The sequence below is a fragment of the Perognathus longimembris genome, chromosome 17, assembly GCF_023159225.1.
Source record: "Perognathus longimembris pacificus isolate PPM17 chromosome 17, ASM2315922v1, whole genome shotgun sequence".
Classification (NCBI taxonomy): Eukaryota; Metazoa; Chordata; class Mammalia; order Rodentia; family Heteromyidae; genus Perognathus; species Perognathus longimembris.
Window position 1 is genome coordinate 20,824,111 of NC_063177.1, and position 25,823 is coordinate 20,849,933.

Below are 25,823 nucleotides of genomic sequence, written 5' to 3' on the forward strand. Positions count from 1 at the left end.
CCTTTCTCGTAGCTACTTTGTATTTTCCTTTCCTAAAGCATTTGTTAGTTGGTAAGTTTTTCAGTTCCTTCTTCATCCTTGCTTTCCCTGGTAGCTGTGGGCAGTCCAGGAGATTGCATCATGAGGTTGGGTCCTGTAAGCTGTTTTGCTCTTTTCCAAGTGTCTGATTCAACGGGCCACAGCCCACTGCTTGCCAAAAAGTCACCATTGCTTCTAGGCTGGCGCTTGCCTACTTGTTTTGATCGTCTGAGAGATGAGACTTTGTTTGCCAGAACTACAGTTGATAGAAATAGAAAGGTACAGATAAGAAAAAGCACTGCAATTATAATTAAGCAAATGAGCATAGCCATGTTATTTTCTTCACAGACATTTTCTTTAAAAATTTCACCATGACTTTTGCTTGTGTTTTCAGAGCTTTCTGTTATTAAACTGTTGTTGACAACAGAAGATGTATAGAGCTCCTGTTGAGATTTAGGAGGTAAAGATACCATGTGAGAAGAGGTTGCTATTTCTGGCATATTTGTAGAATTATCTTTGTAATCTACTTGAGGAGAGACAGGGTTTGAGTTAATGTTTCCATTTTGGTGTGTGTCTGGGCTGCTTTGAATAGCTGAATCCCAGGCAGTAGGCTTGCTAGGCCACAGCTGTGTATAGTTGACTTTAGTTCCAGTTGATAAGGAAAAAATGATTGTGATCAGAAAAGCATGATGCAGGTACTGTCCTGGTTGTTCCATATCCACGAATATTCTGGTAATCTGTGGGGACAGCAATATCAGTTGTTAAATTGCAAAAGAATAATGGCTCCTAGATTTGGTATTTGTAGTTAGGAGGCAGTTGTTACAAATGAACTATAAACTCATGCCTTAACATTTGCTACTGAATTCCTTCCTTCCTAGTCTCAAATTATTTATAAGTTATCATTCAAATTCTGTTACATGTTTAGATGTTGTAGATTAAGCATTAGAAATACCTGTATTTCAAATTAAATCCCATGACTTCCCATACTTTACTCTCTTCTTAGCATGATAGACTTCAGCTCTGAGACAGATACTTCTACTTTGACTGATTCTCATATTTTTAGCAAAAAAAAGGACTGTTCATGTTAAAACTCCTACCCTTCCAGCTCACACATTAACCAATCTTTGTAGTAGAAAAATGTGGCAAAGTTTTGCTTCATATGTAAAAGGAAAATACAAATGGCTTTTTTATTTTTGAAGGGGAGAAAGTGTGTAAGACACTAGAATTAAAAATGGACTTCAAGATTCAAGTTTTGTGTTTTTTTTTCATTCTTGAGCATTTATCTAGAACTTAGAATAAAGCAGTACTTAGAAATATATTCCTACATTTGTGAAAGCAATTTTATGTTGCTGCTTCTCCATTTTCACCTGTATTTTATCTCAACTTACTGTGACCTTCTGAAAGGGAAAGACATGCCTGTATTTTCAATGTAAAGAAAAACAAATTTCTTCTGAACTTCTAAAATTTCAACAAAAAGTATATTTTTGTTGTTTTGTAATTAGCATTTACATCCAATTCCAACAGTCTAGAAAAGATTATATAATAAAAATGGAAAGATATATGCCACCAAGATATTGGTGACTTAGAATGAAGTAAAAGATTATAAGGGTCTGAACATAAAATTGAGAAAGTTGACATTTAGCAGGAGTCAGAACCACAATTCATTGACACAGCTTGGGTATTGTTTGAGCAAGAACAACACGGAAAGTTGAGACTCCATTTTGGCTAAGCACATCCTAGAAGCCTATACAAAAAGGGAACAAGTTATACTTCAAGTTCTTATTTACCATAAATTTAGAAATTTAAGGAAAGCTGGCAAGACTGTTCCAGATACTGATAATCTAGGAGGAATTTTTTCACCATTAGCTAGTACCTCTTTTACAATATCTGTATGTCCTGAGCTGCTTTTGCAAACCTATTTTGTTCTTAGTGTTTATTTGAGGGAACTAAAAGCAAAACTAGATTTTTTTGGAGGTTTGATAATGAACTGGTTGAGAACCCTATATATATTGTAGAAATTCTTTTAAAGCTTGCATGTATGAAAGAGGCTTTTTTTCCCCCAAATACAGATTCTGATTCAACAGTTCCAGCATGGTACCTAAGCTTCTGTGTTTCTTAACTCACAGATTCTATTAGTCAGGCTTTTGGTGAACACCAAGATATTTTTTAAAATCAGTAATAGCTGCATTGTCATTAGATAATATTTTGTATACTTTTGAAATGAAGTGAGAATAACAAGTGTGATGCGTTGAGTTACACACAAAAGGAATTTATAGGTTCAAGATTATCTTTTGGATTGTTTATTATCACTTAAGGTACAGCACACTGAATTTACTATGCGTATTCAGCTTCAATTTTTAAGTTGAATGATGGAACTCTTTGGATACTTTTTGATTCTTTCCTGAAAAGAAAGTTTAAATTGAGTTAGTGATTTCCAACCTTTTATTCAAGATTGGACTTCTGCATTAGATGCTAAAATGATTTTGAAGTATGTTATTCTTGTCACGTTAATTAACAGTGTTAATAGCATTTGTACACATTTTAGGAGTGCTTACATGGATGGATAATAGGCTCCCTGTCAATTGTCTTCAGCCAGATGTACTATCATGCCCAAATAAACAAGCAGATGACAAAGTGACACTTTCTCTTATCCTTGCAAATGCTTGAGAATTGATGACTGTTTCTCCTCTAATTTTGCCAAAAAGTGATTAAAATTTGTTGTATTTTTAAATCTCTGTACATTTTCAATAAAATGTGTTAATGACTAAGCATTAGTAATGAAAGATATTTTTTAAGCTTTTTAAAACATTAACATCCCAATCTTACTTGTGGAACCCAATCTCAGATCCTCCCTAATCCTGAATTAAACTCTTTACTAACAATTATGAATCTTTCCCATTCTAACTGCATATATTGCATACATAATTTCATGTAACAGGACAGAAGAAAGCAGCATACATTCTTAAGTAGCATATGATTCTATTTTGTTAATGAGATTCTTACATCCTTTTGAAGTACTTCCTCAAACACAAGTTTGAACAAAGTTATAAGTGAAAAGAGTAAAAAAAAGTCTAATTTATGACCTACCTTACAAAATGCTTGGTCAAATCTGATTGTAATGTGATTTTAATAAACCACTTCTTTTCTTGTCTTCTTATTTAAAGCCGGCAATGTTTGGAGACCTCAAAACTTAAAGCAAATCTGCAATTTAAAAAGATTATGTACAGCAAGCTTTCTACTTTCAAAACCAAACCACAGATGACACATTTCCTTTCTGCTGCAACTCAAGCACATGTCATTGTAGAAAAAACTCCCACTTGTCTAGCTGGCCGCTAGGATGATAGGAGGCTTTGTAGAACAAGTTCCCGCCTCCAGAGGAGGGAGGGTTTTCTGTTTAACATCTGTTTGCTTTGTGTTCATTATCTACGCCTGCTATACACTTTTGAATGATAAATTAGTATTGTTCAATAGCAGTTTTAAAATGACATCTTTAATTTAGCAGTAAAACCTTCCTTGCAATTTTTATTTGTATATGACAGACTTAATGAAAATGTGAATATGGAGTCCTTAGGATACTTGGCATATACTAGAAATAATGATTTGTATGTATAACTGGCATTTCAAGGGCTGGGAATGTGGCTTAGTGGTAGAGTGCTTGCCTAGCATGCATGAAGCCACTCTGCATTTGACTCCTCAGCACCACATAAATGGAAAAGGCCAGAAGTGGCATTGTAGCTCAAGTGGTAGAGTGCTGGATTTGAGCAAAAAGAAGCCAGGGACAGTGCCCAGGCCCTGAGTTCAAGCCCCAGGACTGGCAAAAAGAAAAAAAAAAGAGACAAAATACTTTCATGCAGTATGTTATATACACACTGTCCTCAGATATCCTATAATCACATCTAAAATGATCTTCATTTTTTTCTCCAAAAGTGACTGCCGCCCTCATCATCTCTTTGTTTTTGTTAATGGTGACAACATTCTGTGTAGTCCCAGAAACTTGGGTATATAGTAAGTACTTTCAGATTCATGTTTGACAGGCCTGGTTAGATTTTGGGTCATGTTGGTTCTTCCTTCATGGTCTTAGATTTGTTTCTTCCTTCTTTTTACTGTCACTGTAGTATTTTAGATCCTTATTGGATTATACGTGGACTCCTGCAATATCCCTTTTACTGCTCTATCTCCTTCATATATTGGGCATATATCATATATATATGTATATATATATATCACTTTCTTCAGGTAGTTCTTAATTTAAAAGAGGAAAAGTTGAGCTGGGCACTGGTGGCTCATGCCTGTAATCCTAGCTACTCAGGAAGCCGAGATCTGAGGATCATTATTCAGAGCCAGCCCAAGCAGGAAAGTCCATGAGACTCTTGTCTCCAATTAACTACCTGAAAAGCCAGCAGTGGAGTTGTGGCTCAATGTGGTAGAGCACTAGCCTTGAGCAGAAGAGCTCAGGGTCAGCCCAGGCCCAGAGTTCAAGCCCCATGACCAACCAAAAAAAAAAAAAGTTGAATAATTTCCTGTTAATTTCAATAGTCTGTACATGAAGATCAGATGAATTGAAAAGGTTGCTTAAAAACACAAAAAATGCCAGGCTCCCTACATATATTCGTATTTAGTAGGCCTGAGCAAAGACCAGATAATTGTGTTTTTGCCAAGCACTACAGTTGATTCTGGGTTTTTGGTTTTTTTTTTTGGCCAGTCCTGGGCCTTGGACTCAGGGCCTGAGCACTGTCCCTGGCTTCTTCCCGCTCAAGGCTAGCACTCTGCCACCTGAGCCACAGCGCCCCTTCTGGCCGTTTTCCATATATGTGGTGCTGGGGAATCGAACCGAGAGCTTCATGTGTAGGAGGCAAGCACTCTTGCCACTAGGCCATATTCCCAGCCCCTACAGTTGATTCTGATGCTGGTAACTCACAGAAGAACATACTTTTGAAAAATACTCAGCCTACAGGAAAAGACTCCCCAGTTGAATATTTGTGGTTCTTTCATAACTTGGCCATTATTTTTCCAGCTGTGTTTCTCAAAGCTTCACATGAATTTTCCATACCAGCTAAACTATTGATTTCCAAAACACATTTACTTATCTGCCTCTTTGCATTTTACCCTTCCCCATGAGGTCTACATGATTCCTCCTCTTCTTGACTTCTAAATTCCTTCTACTGGATGTAGTCACTGGATCTTCCATATGCCCTGGTGCAGTTAATGGATCTTCTATACATCTTCTATGTATACATTGACCTAGTTTGTGTTGATCTCTCACCCTTTTGTACTTAATATCAGTTTTTTTCTTTGCAACTCCTTTGATAAGTGATATATACAAGATTATACAGGTTGAGTATCCCTTATCTAAAATGCTTGGAACTAGAATTTCAGACTTTTTCAGTTTCGAATATTTGCATATGTATTTTGAGATTTGGATGTGTGGATAATGCTAAACACAAAATTCACTTGTATTTCATATAGACCTTTGACACATAGCCTAAAGGTAGTTTATACTATCCTTTTTTTTTTTTTGCCAGTCCTGGGAACTCAGGGCCTGAGCACTGTCCCTGGCTTCTTTTTGCTCAAGGCTAATACTCTAGCACTTGAGCCACATCACCACTTTCAGCTTTTTCCATTTATGTGGTACTCAGGAATTGAACCCAGGGCTTCATGCATGCTAGGCAAGCACTCTACCACTAAGCCACAGTCCCAGCCTCTATACTATCATTTTTTGTGTACCTGAAATTTGACAACCAATCACATGAAGTCAGTTGTGAATTTTCTTCTTGTGGTGGTATATTGGTGCTCAAAAGATTGAGATTTTTGAATTTTAGATTTTCCGATGAAAGATGCTCAATTTTGTATCTTTTCTTTTGTCTCAAGTATTTTTTTGTTTGAAGACCATTTGATATGCCACAGTTTTATTCCTTTCCAACAAGATTAAAAACTCTTGACATGAAGATCTTTATCATCACTAATTTGGTAGTGCCATCACCAGAGTAATCAAGTATAGAAAACATTTAGCCTAAATTAATATGTTATTTAGATTGGAAATGCTAGTACCATATTCTTCAGGGCTTTCTTAACAAGGCTACTCATGTTGGTTAATGTTTTTTTCATTTTCACAAACAATTGAACTAATGTGGCTTAATCAAAAATTGGTATTTAATAGCTTACATGATTGGAATAGTCAAGAGATAATGTTGACCTTAGGAGGGACTTTATCTGGGACTTAAATGATATGTCCAACGTTTCAGATTCTTCATTTCTCAGCTTATCTTAGTTTTTAGGCAAGTTTTTCCTTTTTTTTATACCAAGATATGGGTTAGCTATTCTCAGAGCTGTGTATTTTCTTTCTTTTTTTTTTTTAATATCAGGAAAGAAAAGTCTCAAATCCCAACAATGTAAGCTAGTCTCTGAATTGGGCCTCTGGCCTGGTTATCCTGGTTTGAGTAATGTGTTCCTTGCTGAAGCAATCTCTCACCAAGGTAGGGTAAATGGATTGTCTAAAGCCTATTACATTTCACTCCGGGTGGGTCATTCCCACCCAAACCTTTACCTGAAAAGCTTGATGGGCCCACATGCATTCAGCCAGCACCTACTGGCTACCTACCTCTTCTCTTGATTTATGGGCAGTTTCTTTGTTTTTTAAATTGCTTTGCTCAATTTTTTGAAGTTGGGAGATTTGGAGGTTGTATCTTTTCCTTTAACCCTATTTTTTAATATCCAGAGAACAACTGATATAAAACATAAATTCGGATTTTAATAATTGTGTTTTGTTGTCCTCTCTAGAAAACTGATCAGAAAATATATTTATATCCTATATGTTTATTCAGAACTTGGTTAACACTTTGTCCTTTTTTATTTTTTGGTCATCTTCCTTAGGTTCAAAACTGGCCAAATCAATGGCGATTTGTTGATATACCACGTCTTGCTGACTTTAAAGCCATACTATGCAAAGCCATATGAAATCGTAGTTGACCTTACCCATACTGGACCCAGCAATCGCTTTAAAACAGACTTTCTGTCAAAGTGGTTTGTTGTTTTTCCTGGCTTTGCATATGACAATGTCTCTGCTGTCTATATCTATAACTGTAACTCCTGGGTCAGGGAGTATACCAAGTATCATGAACGGCTGCTGACTGGCCTCAAAGGCAGCAAAAGACTCATTTTCATAGACTGTCCTGGGAAACTTGCTGAGCACATAGAGCATGAACAACAGAAACTACCTGCTGCCACCTTAGCCTTGGAAGAGGACCTGAAGGTATTCCACAATGCCCTCAAGCTAGCTCACAAAGACACCAAAGTGTCTATTAAGGTAAATCTTAATCTGTGTTTTGTGAATGGTTCATTACCTTTCTACCCAGATTGTATCCTGGCCTCTCTCGGTGTTCTCAGTTTGTTTATTACATGACAAGTGCAGATGTAGGAAGATCTCTATCTGGTTGAGCAGAAGGGGTGGAGGTACACACTTAATGATATCCTGGGTTGGGTTAGAGGCAGAAGAGTATCAGTGAGGGCCAAATTTGGTGTATATCACTCCTCTGGTAGGAATGTGTGGAGAGTTGACATTATCTAGTAAGGGTTTTCCTGATCCATACAAGATTTTTGCAGAGTGAGGAGGGTGAATCTGCAGAATATAATCAGTACTGCTATGTAGGATTCTTATCTTCTCTTAAAGGCATAATTTAAATTTTTTTATGTTTTAGTTTCTTTTTAGAAATTCTGTCACAATAATTATTGAAGCTATTTGAATATGTAATGGTACTAGCTCCTTAAATGGCAAACATAGCATGTGGGTAGGATGGTTGGTTGATTGGGTTTTGAAGCCTCTTCAGATTCTACATAATAGAATTTTAATTCTTCTCCACTCCACCCCCTCACCACCACTTTCCAGGTTGGTTCTACCGCAGTTCAAGTAACCTCAGCAGAGAGAACAAAAGTCCTGGGGCAATCAGTCTTTCTAAATGATATCTATTATGCCTCAGAAATTGAAGAGATCTGCCTAGTGGATGAGAACCAGTTCACCTTAACCATTGCAAACCAGGGCACGCCACTCACCTTCATGCACCAGGAGTGTGATGCCATCGTCCAGTCCATCATTCACATCCGAACCCGCTGGGAACTGTCGCAGCCTGACTCCATCCCCCAGCACACCAAGATCCGACCAAAAGATGTGCCTGGGACACTGCTCAATATTGCATTGCTTAACTTAGGCAGTTCAGACCCTAGTTTAAGGTAGGCTGTTTTAAAATTCACTTCAACTTTATTAAGAGTTTACCAGGTTTAAAATGAGACCACTCAATCGGCTTTGAAGACTGCCTCTTAATTCTTTTAATTTCTCTGATATGCTATGTTGGTTAACTAGACCTCATCAAGTTGTGGAGTATTCCTATGAACTATGGAATTCTGAATAAAGTGATTCACTCTAAACCAATATGTATTCTTTCTCCAGGAAACTTTTAAAGCAGACGTCAGATTTTTTTTTTAAAGGAAAATATCCTTTAAAAAAAAAAAAAAAGTCTAGGGGCTGGGAATATGGCCTAGTGGCAAGAGTGCCTGCCTCGTATACATGAGGCCCTGGGTTCGATTCCTCAGCACCACATATATAGAAAATGACCAGAAGTGGCGCTGTGGCTCAAGTGGCAGAGTGCTAGCCTTGAGCACAAAGAAGCCAGGGACAGTGCTCAGGCCCTGAGTCCAAGGCCCAGGACTGGCCAAAAAAAAAAAAAGTCTATTCCTACATTGTTTCTCCTCCAAGTCCTCTAATTGAGTTTCACATGTTTAAAAATATATCACTATTACATTTTATAGCATTCAAGTCATACTAACACTGACAAAGGAAGACCAAATGTAAGATACAAATGTTAATGCCTTACTGTTTGATCCATACATGGTATATGTGGTAGTTTAGTATAGTACCTAGCAAACAGCTTGTGCTTTGTTAATAGTTTTTTTTCTCTTTCCCTTTCCCCCCCCTCCTCCCTCTTTGCATTCTGCTTTCCATTTTCCTTCCTCTACTTTTCAGGTTAGGATACTTCTCTGCCACAAATACCTTGAAACTATCAAGATTTTTATTGTTGAGCATCCCTAATCTGAAAACCCAGGCAGGCACTGGTAGCTCACACCTGTAATCCTAGATACTCAGGAAGCTGAGACATGAGAGATCGTGGTTCAGAGCCAGCCCAGACAGGAAAAAGCATTAGATTATTATCTCTGATTAACTACCAAAAAGAAAGAAAGTAGAGCTGCATCTCAAATGGTAAAAAATCTTGTGCAAAAATCTCAGGAACAGTGCCCAGGACCAATACATGCATGCACGCACGCAAGCACGCACCTGATTTTTTAAAATTACTATATCCAGCACTCATAACATTTCATATTTTTTATTTTTTATGAAGCTGATTGTATAAAGGGCTTGCAGTTATATAAATCAGGTAATTAGTACAATTTTTTTGGACAGTGTCACACCTTCTTTTACCCTTTCCCAGCTTTTCCTTCTTATCCACACCCACAAATTGTATAGTTCATTTTCAACAGTGTCTAGTGAGTGCCACTGTTTGGTTTTTTGAAAAAAGGGCTCATTATGTAGCTCAGACTAGCCTCAAATTTGTGATCCTCTTGCTTCAGCCTCTCAAAAGGTAGAATTACGGTTGTGTATGCTACCATGCCCAACCCTCAAAGTTTCTGATTAAAGAATGGCAACAACTTTCTTAGAATTATTACCTTGAGTGAATTTGTATTCTTTTCTAATTAAATAAAGCAAGCTGGCAGCTTGGTAGTTTTTTTATGAAACTTGTCATCCTAGAGAAGAGGCCTTTTAGGCAAACTTAAGTTTTCATGAGTTTTTTCCCTTATATGGTTGTTACATAAGTATATCAGCATGACAAAATTTGAGAGGTACAAAAAACCTAGAATCTACTGAGCTGTCACTCTTTACTGCATGGAGGGCAAAGTGAGAATTTAAAATTTAAGTCTTGATTTTTTTTTTTAAATTGTCTCCTATCTAAGTAGCTTAAATATATTTTTAGACCTTCAGAAGTGAAGTTTTGGTTCTATTGGAACCTAACAGTAACAGGCTTTTTTTTTTTTTTTGGTTGATGATTGTGTATGAGGGAATGAGGTCATATAAGGAAAAGTAGGGTAATTTGTTTAATTTTAGTTTTGACTTCCAATTTGTAGGACACATAGGAAGTATGGGTATTGACTTGATGGCTCCTATTGCTTTAATTTACTAGACCTCATTTCTCTTCTCATGATTTCCATTTTAGCTGGATATAGTGGAGATGAAACCCTGTTTGAGTTTTGGCTTCTCTAAGAAATATCTTTTCTAATGATCTGCCTTAGGACCATAAACTGCTCATATCTTCTGTTCCAGTAAACTAACTGTCTTCTAGGAAGGCCTGTAGCCACCTGTCAGGACCCTCACATTGCTCGTCTGCTATTATGTCAAGAGCCTCTCAGGTTATTTCAGATTTGTCTTCCGTCTTATTTTTAATTGATCATAAAATTTGAAATTAATCAGTCATACTTGGTGTTAGAATCACAGTTTTATTCTATGAAAATTTTTTTGAATTACAAAGAAAAATAAGTTTTAAAACAACTTCATTTGTGTTTCCTCCTAGGTCAGCTGCCTATAATCTTCTGTGTGCCTTAACCTGTACCTTTAATTTAAAAATCGAGGGCCAGTTACTAGAAACATCAGGTTTATGCATCCCTGCCAACAACACCCTCTTTATTGTCTCCATTAGTAAGACACTAGCGGCTAATGAGCCACACCTCACCTTGGAATTTTTGGAAGAGTGTATTTCTGGATTTAGCAAATCTAGTAAGTAACAATAATTTTCTTTAATACTAACAATGGTTCTAAGAAAATTCATAGGAAATTTTTTGTTTCATAGTTTACTAGAGAAGTCTCTGACCTGTTTTTCATTTTTTAAGTATGTTTTATAATTTTTCATCTACGGTACCCTGTAACTGGAGAAATTCTGAAGGAAATTCCTGGTTAGTATACATTGGGAAATCCACTAAAATTATAGCAATAAAAACAAGGTTAGGATTTTGGTATTTCACATGTTTCTGGACCACTTTAAAGTTTTTTCTTTAGTGTTTTAGTTTGATGAGCTTTGGCATTTTTCATCTTGGCAGAAAATTCCACATAACTATCTATATTATCTCTCATTTTAGAGAAACTGTGTTTATCTTCTCTGGAGCTCTGACTGAGCTGTCTTCTTTCCTTCCTTTTTTCCTTCCTTTTTTCCTTCCTTCCTTTGTTCCTTCCTTCCTTTGTTCCTTCCTTCCTTTGTTCCTTCCTTCCTTTGTTCCTTCCTTCCTTCCTTCCTTCCTTCCTTCCTTCCTTCCTTCCTTCCTTCCTTCCTTCCTTCCTCCCTCCCTCCCTCCCTCCCTCCCTCCCTCCCTCCCTCCCTCCCTCCCTCCCTCCTTCCCTCCCCTCCCCTCCACCCTTTTTTTGTGTTGGTCCTAGAGGTTGAACCTCAGGACTTACATGCATCCCTGAGCTTTTCTAGCACCCTTCCACTTGAGCTACAGCTCCACTTTTGTTTTTCAATGGTTAGTTGGCCTTAATAAGAGTCTGACGGACTTTTCCTGCCAGCACTGGCTTTAAACCCAATCTTAAGATCACAGCCTCCTAAGTAGCTAGGATTATAGGCATGAGCCACTGGTGCCCAACTGAGCTGTGATTTTATTGGGCATGGAGTTACATGACACATAGTCCAGAGTCAGTCCTAAGTTGGCTTTTATAAATCTCATGAATTTCACATTTTTTATTTATCTTCATATTGTATAGCAATATAAATGTTTACCTCCCAGCTTAGTTCTTGACATTTTTTCCCCTCTCTTTCTCTCAATTATATATACTTTTTTTTTTTTTTTTGCCAGTTCTGGGCCTTGGACTCAGCCTGAGCACTGTCCCTGGCTTCTTTTTGCTTAAGGCTAGCACTCTACCACTTGAGTCACAGTGCTACCTCTGGCTTTTTCTGAAGAATCGAACCCAGGGCTTCATGCATGCAAGGCAATCACTCTATCACTAAGCCATATTCCCAGCCCCATACACATTTTTATACATTTAGATGTATTTCTTGATTTTTATATGTTAAGTAATTGAAATTTTTTATAATTCATCAAGTTTATTCTATGAAGTGAAAGATGTAGGGATATAACCCTGAGAAGAAAAATGTGTATGAGTGTGATAAAACAGGAAAAATACAAAGTTTTATTGATAAATATTAATGTAAGAAGGATTTGAGTGAACAGAAACACTTATTATGTTCTGCTGTGAATTCCTCCCAAATTATTCCTCTAGATGATTACAAATTTAATACAATCCCATCAAAACGTCCATGAAATTAAATAATTAAAAGAGTGGAGATAGAATTCAAAATTATTTCAAATTCTGTATAAAGTGCAAGAATAGCTAAGATAATACTGGAAGAAAAATGGACTTGATATTAAAGATGTCCAGACACTTTATAATGGTACAATAATTAAAATATTAAGAATCAGTAGTCAGGGGGTTGGGGATTTAGCTCAGTGAAAGAGGCACTTGCACGGCAAGTACAAAGCACTAATTTGGGTTCTCAGAGCTGCAAAAAAAAAAGAATCAGCAATCAGATTTATTTAACAGAAACAGATAGGTAATGAAGCCTACAAGCTGGTAGGAAAAGAGTGAATCATTTAAGTAATGAGAGTAAGAGATGTATTCAGTTAGATCGTCATCTACATTGATGCCACGAAATACCAAATAAGTTCCAGCTGTATTTAAGTATTAAATATAAAAAGTGGAGCTATTAACTAAGTTGAGTAATACACAGATAGTGCTTTCTTTAAAAAAGAAAACTGCCTGGGGGCTGGGAATATGGCCTAGTGGCAAAGTGCCCGCCTCGTATACATGAAGCCCTGGGTTCAATTCCTCAGAAAAAGCCAGAGGTAGCACTGTGACTCAAGTGGTAGAGTGCTAGCCTTAAGCAAAAAGAAGCCAGGGACAGTGCTCAGGCTGAGTCCAAGGCCCAGAACTGGCAAAAAAAAAAAAAGTTTTATATATAATTGAGAGAAATAGAAGGGAAAAATGTCAAGAACTAAGCTGGGAGGTGAACATTTATATTGTTATACAATATGAAGATAAATTTAAAAATGTGAAATTCATGAGATTTATAAAAGCCAACTTAGGACTTAGTCCAAGCCCCAAGACTAGCAAAAAAAAAGTAAAATTAAAAAGAAAAGGTGTGTGTGTGTGTGTGCGCGCATGCACGCTTGCACGCTCACCAGTACTAGGGCTTGAACTCAGGGCCTTATACTCTTGCTTGGCTTTTTCCACTCAAATCTTACACTGTACCACTTGAGCCACACCTCCACTTCTGTCTTTTTGTCCATTAATTAGACCTAGGAGTCTCAAATTTTCCTCCCCAGTCTGGCTCCAAACTGCAATCTTCAGATCTCAGCCTCCTGAGTTGCTAAGATTTCAGACATAAGCCATCAGTGGGTGTCTGAAAAGAACTTTTTAAATTCAGTGCTAATTGTTTGGGGAATGTGAACAGGGGTATCAATTTTGATTATTCACCTCTTTTGACCTAATTCTACATTTTAGAATTTATCCTAAAGAAGTAATGTTAATACATTTATCAGATATTTTTAGACTTTTTGAAGTATATCGTGTTACCAATAAAGTACCCAGATCTTAGACATCCGGAAAGATCTTCTGTAACTCAATACTGTGTCTTTACTAAAAGTAAACACTATTCTGATCTCTGTTGCCTTTGATTTATTTTGCCTGTGTTGAACTTAATACAATATTACTTATAATGGCAAAAATGACACAGTCTAAAAATCAAACCGTGGAGAGCTGATTAAATGGTTGAGTCTCCATATGGTAGCATAATATGAAGCCATTGAAAAGGTTTTTGGTTCCAAATAGTTGCACAAGTGAATGTAGGGAGCTGGGAATATGGCCTAGTGACAAGAGTGCTTGACTCATATACATGAAGCCCTGCGTTCGATTCCACAGCACCACATATATAGAAAACACAGGCCCAGGACTGGCAAAAAAAAAAAAAAAATTAGAAGAACAAGTGAATGTATATAATGCCACTGAACTGCTTAAAAACTTTTTTAGTGCTTAAAATGAGCTGAGCACTTGGGAAACTGAGATCTGAGGATTACAGTTCAAAGCTAACTTGGGCAGAAAAGCCCATAAAACTCTTACCTCCATTTGACTATCAAAACAAGCTGGAAGTTACACTGGGCACTGGTAGTTCGTGTGGCTCAAGTGGTTAAAAAATAGAAAAAATAAATCAGGGGGCTGGGAAGGTGGCTTAGTGGTAGAGTGCCTTCCTAGCATGCATGAAGCTCTCTCTGGGTTAGATTCCTCAGTACCACATATAGAGAAAAAGCCGGAAGTGGCGCTGTTGCTCAAGTGATAAAGAGTTACTAGCCTTGAGCAAAAGAAGCTCAGGGACCAGAGTTCAAGCTTCAAGACTGGCACCCCCCCCCCCAAAAAACAAACAAACCAAAAAACCACCAATGTTTTATTTTGTATCATATAAATTTTGCTGAAATTTGTAAAACTGTCATCAAAATCCTAAAGTATCATAGGAATTTTTGTGCTAGTTTTATATCTTAAGTCTGGAGGTTTTGTTTTGTTTTCAAAATAAGTTTTTTTAAATAATTATTTATTGTCAAAATGATGTACAGAGGGGTTATAGTTTCATACGTAAGGCAGTGGGTACATTTCTGTTACAGCACTGTGGGTGGTTCACACGTGTAATCCTAGCTATTCGGGAGACTGAGATCTGAGGATAAGTGGTGGGAAGCCCAGGCAGAAAAGTCCTGTGAGACTCTTATCTCCAATTGCTACTCAAAAACTGGAAGTGGAGCTGAGGTTCAAAGTGGTAGACTGCTAGCCTTGACCAAAAGAACTCAGGGATGGTGCTCAGGCCCCAAGTTCAAGCCCCACAACCGACCCCCAAAAAACATTCTTAATGTTTTGGGGGAGTTTTTATTTTATTTTTTGCTGGTCCTGGGGCTTGAATTCAGGGCCTGGGTACTGTCCCTAAGCCTCTTTGTGCTCAAGGCTAGAGCTCTACTTGAGCCACAGCGCCACTTCTAGCTTTTTCTGAGTAGTTTATTGGAGATAAGAATATCACAGACTTTCCTGCCCAGATTGGCTTCACACCACAATCCTCAGATCTCAGCCTCCTGAGTAGCAGATAAGATTACTGGCATGAGCCACTGGCACCCAGCTTTTTGAGGGTAATTTTTGGTGAGTAAATTGATCTCAGATTTAATCAATATAGTGTTTAATGAAAGAACAGGATGTACTACATATATACTGTAATCCTTGTTTGGGTGGGCCGTTACATTTGTATCAACACACACATAAATGTACATTGTCTTTTCAGCTTTGAAAGGCTGAAGGGAGGGCTGGGGATATGGCCTAGTGGCTAGAGTGCCTGCCTCATATTCATGAGGCCCTGGGTTCGATTCCCCAGCACCACATATTAGAAAATGGCCAGAAGTGGCACTGTGGCTCAAGTGGCATAGTGCTAGCCTTGAGCAAAAAGAAGCCAGGGACAGTGCTCAAGCCCTGAGTCCAAGCCCCAGGACTGGCCAAAAAAAAAAAAAAAAAAAAAAAGGCTAAAGGGAGACAAGGTGGTATGCCAGTATATTAATACCAGTCTCATTTTTATAGTAATGCTTTTTTCTTTTACTGAACTTTCTACTATTAAAGGGAGAAAAAGCAGACAGCTTTTCAAAAATAGGCTATCTTTTAAAATTACTTTAGGGCTTATTCTCCTTATATACCTCTTTCAAAAATAAATTTTCCAAGTCTATTTTTCTTGAGACTTAATTCTAGGGAATGGTCTTTGCTTTTTACCACCTCTTCTGCCCATTTCTTTGTATTATAGTGATTATTTATGTGATTCTTATTGACCACTTATGCTAACGGAGTATATTTTTCAGGTATTGAATTGAAACACCTTTGTTTGGAATATATGACCCCATGGCTGTCAAATCTGGTCCGTTTTTGTAAGCATAATGATGATGCCAAACGACAAAGAGTTACAGCTATTCTTGATAAGCTCATAACAATGACCATAAATGAGAAACAGATGTACCCATCTATTCAAGCAAAAATATGGGGGAGCCTTGGGCAGGTATTAAATTTGTTCAGCTATTTATCTATTACCTTATGTTGATACTTGCTGAATACAAAGCAGTATCTTCTGTTGATACTTGCCAGATACAAAGCACTGTACCTCTAATATAGCTGTAGAAAACAGTTCCCTCCTTTAAAACCTGTATAAACACCCACCCTCCTCCTCACTGATGGGAAATTGCGAATGTCTAATATCTTAGAGCAGAGAAAAGCCACTTATTTCAGCACGCTCCTTCATGGAAAATTATATAGAACTTAATTGTGAAAATATGTTGTCATTGCTAGTAAACAGTGCTTTAAAATGTATTCTAGGGGGGAAAATGAGGGAGGAGGTAACAAGTTGAACAAGAAATGTACTCACTGCCTTACATATGAAACTGTAACCCCTCTGTACTTTACTTTGACAATAAAGGGGAAAAAAATTTCAATCTATTTTAGTTTCTACACCCTGTGGATTTCAACAGGTTTCTTAATGTTATTTGGGACATCTACTTTCATTTGTAGTTGTAGTACAAGAATGCCACTATTAAAATATTGGCTATGAATTCTTTTAACTTGACAAGAAATATAGTTATTAGTTCTTCAAACTAATTACTTAAGGAAGCAGTGTCTTTAAACAATGGTAATGAGTCCTTAAGTTAATCTAATATTACCCTTCAATATCATTTTATGGCCCTATGATATCATTTCCTGTATTTTAAAGTAATTAAATTGGTCACCCGTTAACTATCTTAGAAGAGCACAGAAATACTTCCAATGAAGATAGAAATATATACACTTAAGGTTTTGAATATCAATATTATGAAGAAATCAAAGAACGTCCTTATCTTTCCTCGTGTATTTTATAATAAATTGTATTTACTGAAATGTCCTTAAATAAAATATAATACTTTGGAGATCTTAGATAAAAAGGAATTTTCATGTTGATTGGGCCTGCTCTTTGAGTATTTTTCAGTTAAAAATCAGTTGGCAGTATGTTTGCAAACATGAGTTATTTTCTCTGTTCCACTAGATCACAGACCTGCTTGATGTTGTACTAGACAGTTTCATCAAAACAAGTGCTACTGGTGGCCTGGGGTCAATAAAAGCTGAGGTGATGGCAGATACTGCTGTAGCCCTGGCTTCTGGAAATGTGAAGCTGGTCTCAAGTAAGGTAATCACTTTTCCTTCGCCATCTCTACTGTGACATGATGTATCTGCTTAATCTGCTTTTTGCTGTGGGGGGGGGGGGGGTTGTTAGTAGGGCTTGAACTCAGGGCTTGGGCACCGTGGCATTATATATCTGCTTTATCTGCTTTTTACCTCAGGAGGGTTGGGTTTTGTTTCATAATTAGTTATTTTAATCTCTGTGTGTGTGCACGCTCTGGTAGTAGGGCTTGAACTTGGGGCTTGGGCACTGTCCTTAAGCTGTTTGCTCAGGACTAATGCACTCTACCTCTTAAGCCACAGCTCTATTTTCAGCTTTTTGCTGCTTAATAGGAGATAAGAGTCTCATGGACATTCCTGTCCAGCATGCTTCAAACCACAATCCTCAGATCTGGCTATTAAGATTACTGGCTCTCAGCTTAAACTGCTTTTTAATGATAAAGCTGTTAGTCCCATGTTTTAAAAAATTCATCTTTTTTCTTTTACAGGTTATTGGAAGAATGTGTAAGATAATTGACAAGACATGCTTATCTCCAACTCCAACTTTAGAACAGCATCTTATGTGGGACGATATTGCAATTTTAGCCCGCTATATGCTGATGCTGTCCTTCAACAATTCCCTTGATGTGGCAGCTCATCTCCCCTACCTCTTCCATGTGGTTACTTTCTTAGTAGCCACGGGGCCATTGTCCCTTAGAGCTTCCACACATGGATTGGTTATTAACATCATTCACTCTCTGTGTACCTGTTCACAGCTTCATTTTAGTGGTAAGTTAACAGAAGAGGAATTTGTATTTCATCAGTTTCCTTCTCCCCTTTACTTCACCTGGCTGCTGTGGATTTCTTGTTTACAATGATGCCCTCACACCAGGGTGCTGTGCTAATAAGCATGTAATAATGATTTGAAATTTTATCAGAAGATGAAGTAAAATACTCCCATTCATATCAAAACTATATTGAATATTTTCTGTGTATTTGTTATATAAACTTTTGTAGTTATTACATAAGCTAACTATGAGGTGTAGGTTGATAGTGTTGAATTATCAGTACTAGTTTGTAGCTAAGTGAAGCTAAAGCTGTGAGCATTAACATACTGTGTGTGAAGATTTGGTTTAGGGAGCTTGATTGTATAATTATGTGATACTCAGGTTTTCTGAATGAAACATGGCACTTCAAAACGAAATTTTTGCTAGGCACTGGTGGTTCATACCTGCAATCCTAGCTATTCAGGAGGCTAAGATCTGGAGAATCATGGTCTGAGGCCAGCCTGGGCAGAAAACTTGGAGTCTTATCTACAGTTAACCAGCAAAAATCCAGCCTAGAAGTGTGGCTCAAGTGGCAATGTGCCATTCGTGAGCAAGAAAGTCAAGTAACTGTGAGGCCCCTGAGTTCAACTTTTTAAAAGAATTCATGTCTTAAAAGAATTTAAATATTGTTTGTCTTCAACATTTTTACTTGTCCTTTTTTTCTTTTACAGAAGAGACCAAGCAAGTTTTGAGACTCAGTCTTACAGAGTTCTCCTTACCTAAATTTTATTTGCTGTTTGGCATTAGCAAAGTTAAGTCAGCTGCTGTCATTGCCTTCCGTTCCAGTTACCGTGATAGGTCATTCTCTCCTGGATCCTATGAGAGAGAGACTTTTGCTTTGACTTCCTTAGAAACAGTCACGGAAGCTTTGTTGGAGATCATGGAGGTATGGAAAGCAAAATGAAAAGAAACAAGTAAAACTCATTCTTTGAAATCAATACATAAAAAATACTGTTTTTTTCTCCTATTTTTACATAATACTTAAAAATATTTCCATGAATGTTATTGGTAACATAAATGTCATTTAATGGCATTATGATGAACATTATTTCAGTGTTTCTAAAAACATTTGTGTGTATGCACATATATTGAGAGCATCTTGTTTTTCAGGCATGTATGAGAGATATTCCAACATGCAAGTGGCTGGATCAGTGGACAGAACTAGCTCAGAGGTATGTCCAAATTAAATATAAGTTGTAAAGTAGATGCATTTTGATCAAGATGCATTGTACTCATAATCTCACTTCTAGAATTGAGACCCCTCTGTACAAGTACTTAATAACAATGTTGATATAAGTAGACTTTATTCTTGAGATGATAGCTATTCCTATGTAATCAATATTGGAATTTATTATTTAGTTTGTGTGTATGTACTATTTAGTTTTTGTGTATATACATACATATACATACGCACACAAGCATTTCATAAACACTTTGCATTTTTAATTGCAGATTTGCATTCCAATACAATCCATCCCTGCAACCAAGAGCTCTTGTGGTCTTTGGCTGTATCAGTAAAAGAGTGTCTCATGGGCAGATAAAGCAGATTATCCGCATTCTTAGCAAGGTACTTCTCCCTTCTCCTAAATATTTATGGTTCCCAAGATATAAAGCATACTTTCCATTTTTAAAAAGCACATAAAACTTTAATGATTAAATATTTTCTATGTTGTTTAGAGTTTACTAATGTAACATTTTTTTTTAATTTGCCTTCCTATAATTGTTGAAGAAACTATCTTTGAAGAAAATGTCTTCAGCTGAGCACTAGTGGCTTACACCTGTAATCCTAGCTACTCAGGAGGCTGAGATCTGAGGATAGAGGTTCAAAGCCATCCTGGGCAAGAATGTCCATGAGACTCTTGTTGCCAATTTACCAAAAAAGCTGGAAGTGGAGGTGTGGCTCAGTGGTAGAGCACTAGCCTTGAGCAAAACACAGGTCAGGGACAGTGCCCAGGCCCTGAGTTTAAGCCTCATGACCAGCACAAAAAAAAAAAGAAAAAATGAAAATGTCTTAAAAAAATAGTTTGTCTTTTTTGCTAAACAGATATCCTTAGTATTTTATCAGTTTTCAAAGCTTCCTTATGAAATAAGTAAATGTTCCTCAAATGATTTTGAGATTCAGTTTTCAATGAAAGTAAAATAAATGATTCTGTTTTTCTGAAAGGCACTTGAGAGTTGCTTAAAAGGACCTGATACTTACAACAGTCAAGTTCTGATAGAAGCTACAGTAATAGCATTAACCAAATTACAGCCACTTCTTAACAAGGTAATTATTGAGGAAATGACTATAAATTTATTCATTTTGGTTGTCAGTGTTACATGTTCTTTTCTTGTAGACATTCAGAAAATAGAAAAGATCTGATTATAAGAAAAAGCTATTGTTGGGCTGGGGATATGGCCTAGTGGCAAGAGTGCTTGCCTCGTATACATGAAGCCTTGGGTTCAATTCCCCAGCACCATGTATACAGAAAATGGCCAGAAGTGGCACTGTGGCTCAAGTGGCAGAGTGCTAGCCTTGAGCAAAAAGAAGCCAGGAACAGTGCTCAGGCCCTGAGTTTGCCAAGGCCCAGGACTGACCAAAAGAAAAAGCTATTGTTAATGTGAAACTTCTTATCAGAAAGTTGAATTGTTTGAAGGTGTTACAGGAAGAATAAGTATGGAGAATGTATTATCAAGTGCTTGTATTTTTTTTTGTTTCATCAGTGCTAAAGGTATAGAATAAATATATAATTTATCTAAGCGTATATATTTATAGCTACAGACATGAATTCTTAATCCTTTCATCTAGGAAGTACTAATTGAGCATCCCATATGCCAGGTACTGTCTTAGGTGCTAGGTATATACATAATATTAAACAAAGCCAATAAAATGGCCTGCCCTTGTGAACTTACATTGTGAGGTTGTATGAGGGTTAAGAAACAGACAAGTAATACAGTAGTAAAGCGCTTGTTAGTGACCATTACAGTAGAGAACTGTAAAGCCAGGAGAAGTAGAAGAAGAGTTTGGATACACTTGCTTAGCATGCACTATGCCCTGTGTTCAGTCCTGTGGGGGGTGGGGAGGAAGAAAAGGGAGGGAAGGGACTAGTCACATACTTAAAGAAGAACCATGATTTTAGCCAGGTACCAATGGTTCAGAAACCTGTAAACGTAGCTACTGAGGATACTGAGATCTGTGGATTGCAGTTCAAAGTCAGCCTGGGAAGGGAAGGCCATGAGATGCTTATCTCCAATTAGCCACCAAAAAGCCAAACTGGAGTGACTTAAATGGGAGAGTGCCAGCTTTAATTGAAAGCACAAGACTCTGAGTCCTAGTACTGACATTAAAAAAGCAAACATGATTCTAATCCAGTGCTTACTCTAAAACCCATGTTTTTCCACATACCACTGTGTAAAATAAGGATTACATGATATATATATACATATATATATGCTATATATATGCTTAATTCAAAGCAACAGGAGGTTATTTTACTGATAAGAGTGGCATAATGTTGAGGTTAAATTTTAGTTGAAGTTATACATAGATAGGATGTAGTAAGGATGAAAAGAAAAGGAGTGAAAGGTCCAGCAATAGGACTAGAGAAGAAATCTGGGATGATAATATGAGGAGGAGGAGAGCAGTCTGGCAATGATGGAAAGCTTTCCCATGGAGCAGTGCTGAAGGCAGGTGTGGTCTAACATCAACCTTCTTTAGGAAGGAGTTTGGAAATGTACCACTGTCTAGCAGACAAGTAATATGACAATAGCAAGACTTAACATCATTCTAGTGGTTGAATACACAGTGGTTTGGAGTGAAGAGAAAGTGCAGGCAGAATGTCTGTAAATAGAGTATAGCTAACATGGTAGAACAAATTGCCTCACATACACAAGATCCTGGGTTCAATCCCAAATGCCACCAAAAAATATACATATATAAGCCAGTCCACATTTAGAATAAAAGAAGCTTGGGATCATATCATTGCTGCTAAAGAAGTGGCAAATGCACAAGAGACTAGAAGAATTAGCAAAGTTTGGTGACTAAATTGGGAACCCAGAGCAAGGCAGGTGCTAAGTAAGGTTCTTAGCCTGGCTACCAGTGTCATTAGTTACACACAGGACAAAAAATAAGGCCTTTAACTATTTACCTTTACTAAAAAAGTGAAAACATAGGGAATTTGGTTAAGGTAACACACTCTCTTTAATGCTGAAGCATGTGTGAATGAGGTCATTTCATGTTTCATGTCTCTCATCTGGAACCTGTCTGCTTGGCCAGGACTCTCCTCTGCACAAAGCCCTCTTTTGGGTTGCTGTGGCTGTGCTGCAGCTGGATGAGGTAAACTTGTATTCAGCAGGCACTGCACTTTTGGAACAAAACCTCCACACCTTAGACAGTCTCCGGATATTCAACGACAAAGTAAGCAACCCCACCCTGTCTTCCTTTTTTCACATTTGCTGGGCAGGTGCTCTACCATTTGAGCCACACCTTAAAATATGGCGCATAAGTTAAATATGAATATTTATATTGTTAATTTCATTTGGGGGGAGGGAGACTGGTCCAGGGCTTGAACTCTTCTTGGCCGGGCACTGTCCCTAGGCTCCTTGTTTTGCTCAAGGCTAGTACTCTTCCACTTGAACCAGAGCACCACTTCAGCTTTTTTTGTGAGTAATTGAAGATAATAGTCTTACGGACTTTCCTGCCCAGGCTGGCTTTGAACCAAGATCCTCAAATCTCAATCTCCTGAGTAGCTAGGATTACAGGGATGAACCACTGGCACCGGGCTGTACTGTTAATTTCTTATGAATATAGCTCCTTACCAGCTCATAAAAAAATGAACAGTATTTTTACATTTCCTACATAATAATTACCATGCACGGTTTGGGCCCAATGCTAGTCCACAGAAGAGGCATACATAATACTGAATGGTATTAACTAGCTACCCTCCTGGGTCCCCAGCACTTCAAGTTCATTCCTTGTCATTTTCAGAACAGTAAGGTAGAATTTAGTACTTTCCAGCCCTATTTCACAAGTGAAGACATTTACTTGGTTGCATAATGCTACTTAATGAAAACCTGGCATAGTTACTAGCAGATAAGGAAATTAGAGATGTAAAAGAGAACTTTCATGGAGTTAATTTTAGATATTTTTTTGTTTCTTTTAGCGTTAACATATACTATTAGACATGCACACCCCCTAACATTTATCAACTTTGATTGGGGTTGGATTTGGGTTCAGATCATAGAGGAAGGAATGAAATAGTACAAAAATTATGTTCCTTTTGTTGTTGGAGAAAAATGGGAATATCTAAGAGAAATTTTTTATAGAAAATGTTAATACATAGGAAGCTTGCTTAAAATGAAATTAAGCTCTGGGTAGAAAGAAACAGCATGGTTTTAAGTATGAAGAAATTTGGTCTAAACAGTGTTTAGTTTATACCTGACATAGTATAGACTTAGCACAGCTGGAGGTCTGGGAAGTGTGGAAACAAAATATTAAAGGTAGAAAGTACTTTGAAATTTATCATTTAGACCTCTGTTTTTCAACAGAATGGAGTAAAAAAGCCAAGTAACTTGTTCATGTTTATATATCTGGTCTGAGACTAGAACCATTGTTTCCTTTTGGCTGGAGTTGTCTTAGAACAATGATAGGTCATTTTCATGTTAAAAAATATTTGCAAATTTGCAAATCTTAAAAGTAGCTGCATTGGCATCTTTATTGCCAGAACATCCCAATAGAAGGAATTGATCTTGATTCCTAGGCACCAAGCTACTATGAATCAGAGTTAATAGAGCTTCTTAGAAGTCATCAGGCAGCCAGAGTAAGTGGCTTCAGTGGCTCACACCTATCTATAATCTTAGCTACTCAGGAGGCTAAGATCCAAGGATCTCAATTCAAAGCTGCCCTGCCAAGGCAGGAAGTTGGCGATATTTTTGTCTCTGACTACCAAAAAGCTGGAAGTATAGCTGTCCTCAAGTCGTAGAGCATTAGCCTTGAGCAAAAATACCTCAAGAATAGAGCCCATGCCCTGAAATCAAGCCCCAGGACTGGCATTAAAAACGAAAAAAATCGGGCTGGGGATATAGCCTAGTGGCAAAGAGTGCCTGCCTCGGATACATGAGGCCCTAGGTTCGATTCCCCAGCACCACATATACAGAAAAACGGCCAGAAGCGGCGCTGTGGCTCAAGTGGCGGAGTGCTAGCCTTGAGCGGGAAGAAGCCAGGGACAGTGCTCAGGCCCTGAGTCCAAGGCCCAGGACTGGCCAAAAAAAAAAAAAAAAAATCATCAGGCTAAAGTTCCCAAGGCCAGCCTTGTAACCAAGCCAGACTCTACATCAGAGAAAAAGTCACTGTGATGTCAGTCAACAGTCAAAAATTGTTTATTGTAAATTAAAACTCTTAACCTTTCATTATCTTACTGTTCATCTGTTTTCTTGTACCAATTAATTTGTATATCCTTACATATTCTTCTATGGTTTTCTGTAGTTGAAAATAATTTCTTAATTTGAAAAGACTACTTATCTCATCATAACTGCTCAAGACAAACCAAAACCAAACTAAGTACTAAGTGATCTCCTAAAGATAGCTTGTGGGTTGGGGATAGAGCCCAGTGGTAAAGAGCTATCTAGCATTTAGGCTCTGAGTTCAATCCCAGTATTGTAAACAGTAAAAACAGCTTTTATGGGAACCCATGAACCATCTCGTGATTGTTTTTACTAGAGTCCAGAAGAAGTGTTCATGGCAACTCGGAATCCTCTGGAGTGGCACTGCAAGCAAATGGATCATTTTGTTGGACTCAACTTCAACTCAAATTTCAACTTTGCACTGGTTGGACACCTCTTAAAAGGTAGAGAGGCGCTAGGCACTAGTGGCTCACACCTGTAATCCTAGCTACTCAGGAGGCTGGGATCTGAGGATCACAGTTTGAACCCAGCCTGGGCAGGAAAGTCCATAAGACTCTTATGTCCAATTAACCAGCAAAAAGCCAGAGCAGGAGTGGTAGCTCAAATGGTAGAGTGCTATCTTTGAGCACAAAAGCTCGAGAACAGCACTGATGCCCTGAGTTCAAGCCCCAGGACTGGCATATGTGTGTGTGTGTGTGTGTGTGTGTGTGTGTGTTTGTGTGTGCGTGCACAAGTAGAGAAGCCTTGTGTGAGGATATTCTTAGAAACAATAATTTACCACAGTAATTAATTAACTTCAAATAATTCAGTCTATGTGTTTTACTTTACAAGACAGTAAGCTATGGCTGTCTTGTTGAGTTTTTTATTCAATATTTATCTTAATAGAGCTTGATTTCATAGCAAATAATCAGGTTTACTTAAAGCAAAAGAAACAGTTCTTATGAAACTCCTAAGTATTGAACATGTTAATAGGTATTTTATTAGTAAGAGTAATGAAGCATTTTGTTAATTATCAAAAAAGACAGACTGCAAACCTACATGTTCATTAATTTTTATTGGAAAATGCTATTATACAGATTTGCTCACAGAAGCACTGGGAATGAGACCATTACAGCATTTGTCTCTCCTCAGTACTGCACAAAACAAAGTTTCTACTTTAGTGATTGATTAAACTCAGATTTGGTTAGATATTCTTGAACTTGTTTTCAGTACATGGTAGATTGATGCCATTATTTCATGCTCCAGAACGTTACCTTTCTGTTTCCTACCACTCCATATTTCTGTACTGCTCATAGCCAGCCATTTCCAGCTGCTCC

The 25,823-nt window shown here is 37.6% G+C and overlaps 2 protein-coding genes across 7 annotated transcripts in view; one reads left to right on the top strand and one right to left on the bottom strand.

Annotated features, from left to right (window-relative positions):
• Nf1 (neurofibromin 1) overlaps positions 1–25,823 on the top strand; it is a 256,851-nt gene that overhangs the window by 190,879 nt on the left and 40,149 nt on the right. For all 6 annotated transcript variants that reach the window (XM_048365042.1, XM_048365038.1, XM_048365039.1 and 3 more), the window contains 12 exons: positions 6,889–7,321; positions 7,901–8,241; positions 10,629–10,831; positions 15,979–16,172; positions 17,187–17,327; positions 17,809–18,088; positions 18,798–19,012; positions 19,237–19,298; positions 19,579–19,693; positions 20,291–20,392; positions 22,382–22,522; positions 24,824–24,950. In XM_048365042.1, the coding sequence (XP_048220999.1) occupies positions 6,889–7,321; positions 7,901–8,241; positions 10,629–10,831; positions 15,979–16,172; positions 17,187–17,327; positions 17,809–18,088; positions 18,798–19,012; positions 19,237–19,298; positions 19,579–19,693; positions 20,291–20,392; positions 22,382–22,522; positions 24,824–24,950 (2,354 nt within the window). The remainder of the gene's footprint in view (positions 1–6,888; positions 7,322–7,900; positions 8,242–10,628; positions 10,832–15,978; positions 16,173–17,186; positions 17,328–17,808; positions 18,089–18,797; positions 19,013–19,236; positions 19,299–19,578; positions 19,694–20,290; positions 20,393–22,381; positions 22,523–24,823; positions 24,951–25,823) is intronic.
• Evi2a (ecotropic viral integration site 2A) lies at positions 33–3,760 on the bottom strand. The gene is given in 2 exon segments (XM_048365962.1): positions 33–755; positions 3,106–3,760. A coding segment is annotated over 1 exon segment (702 nt). The 5' UTR covers positions 735–755; positions 3,106–3,760.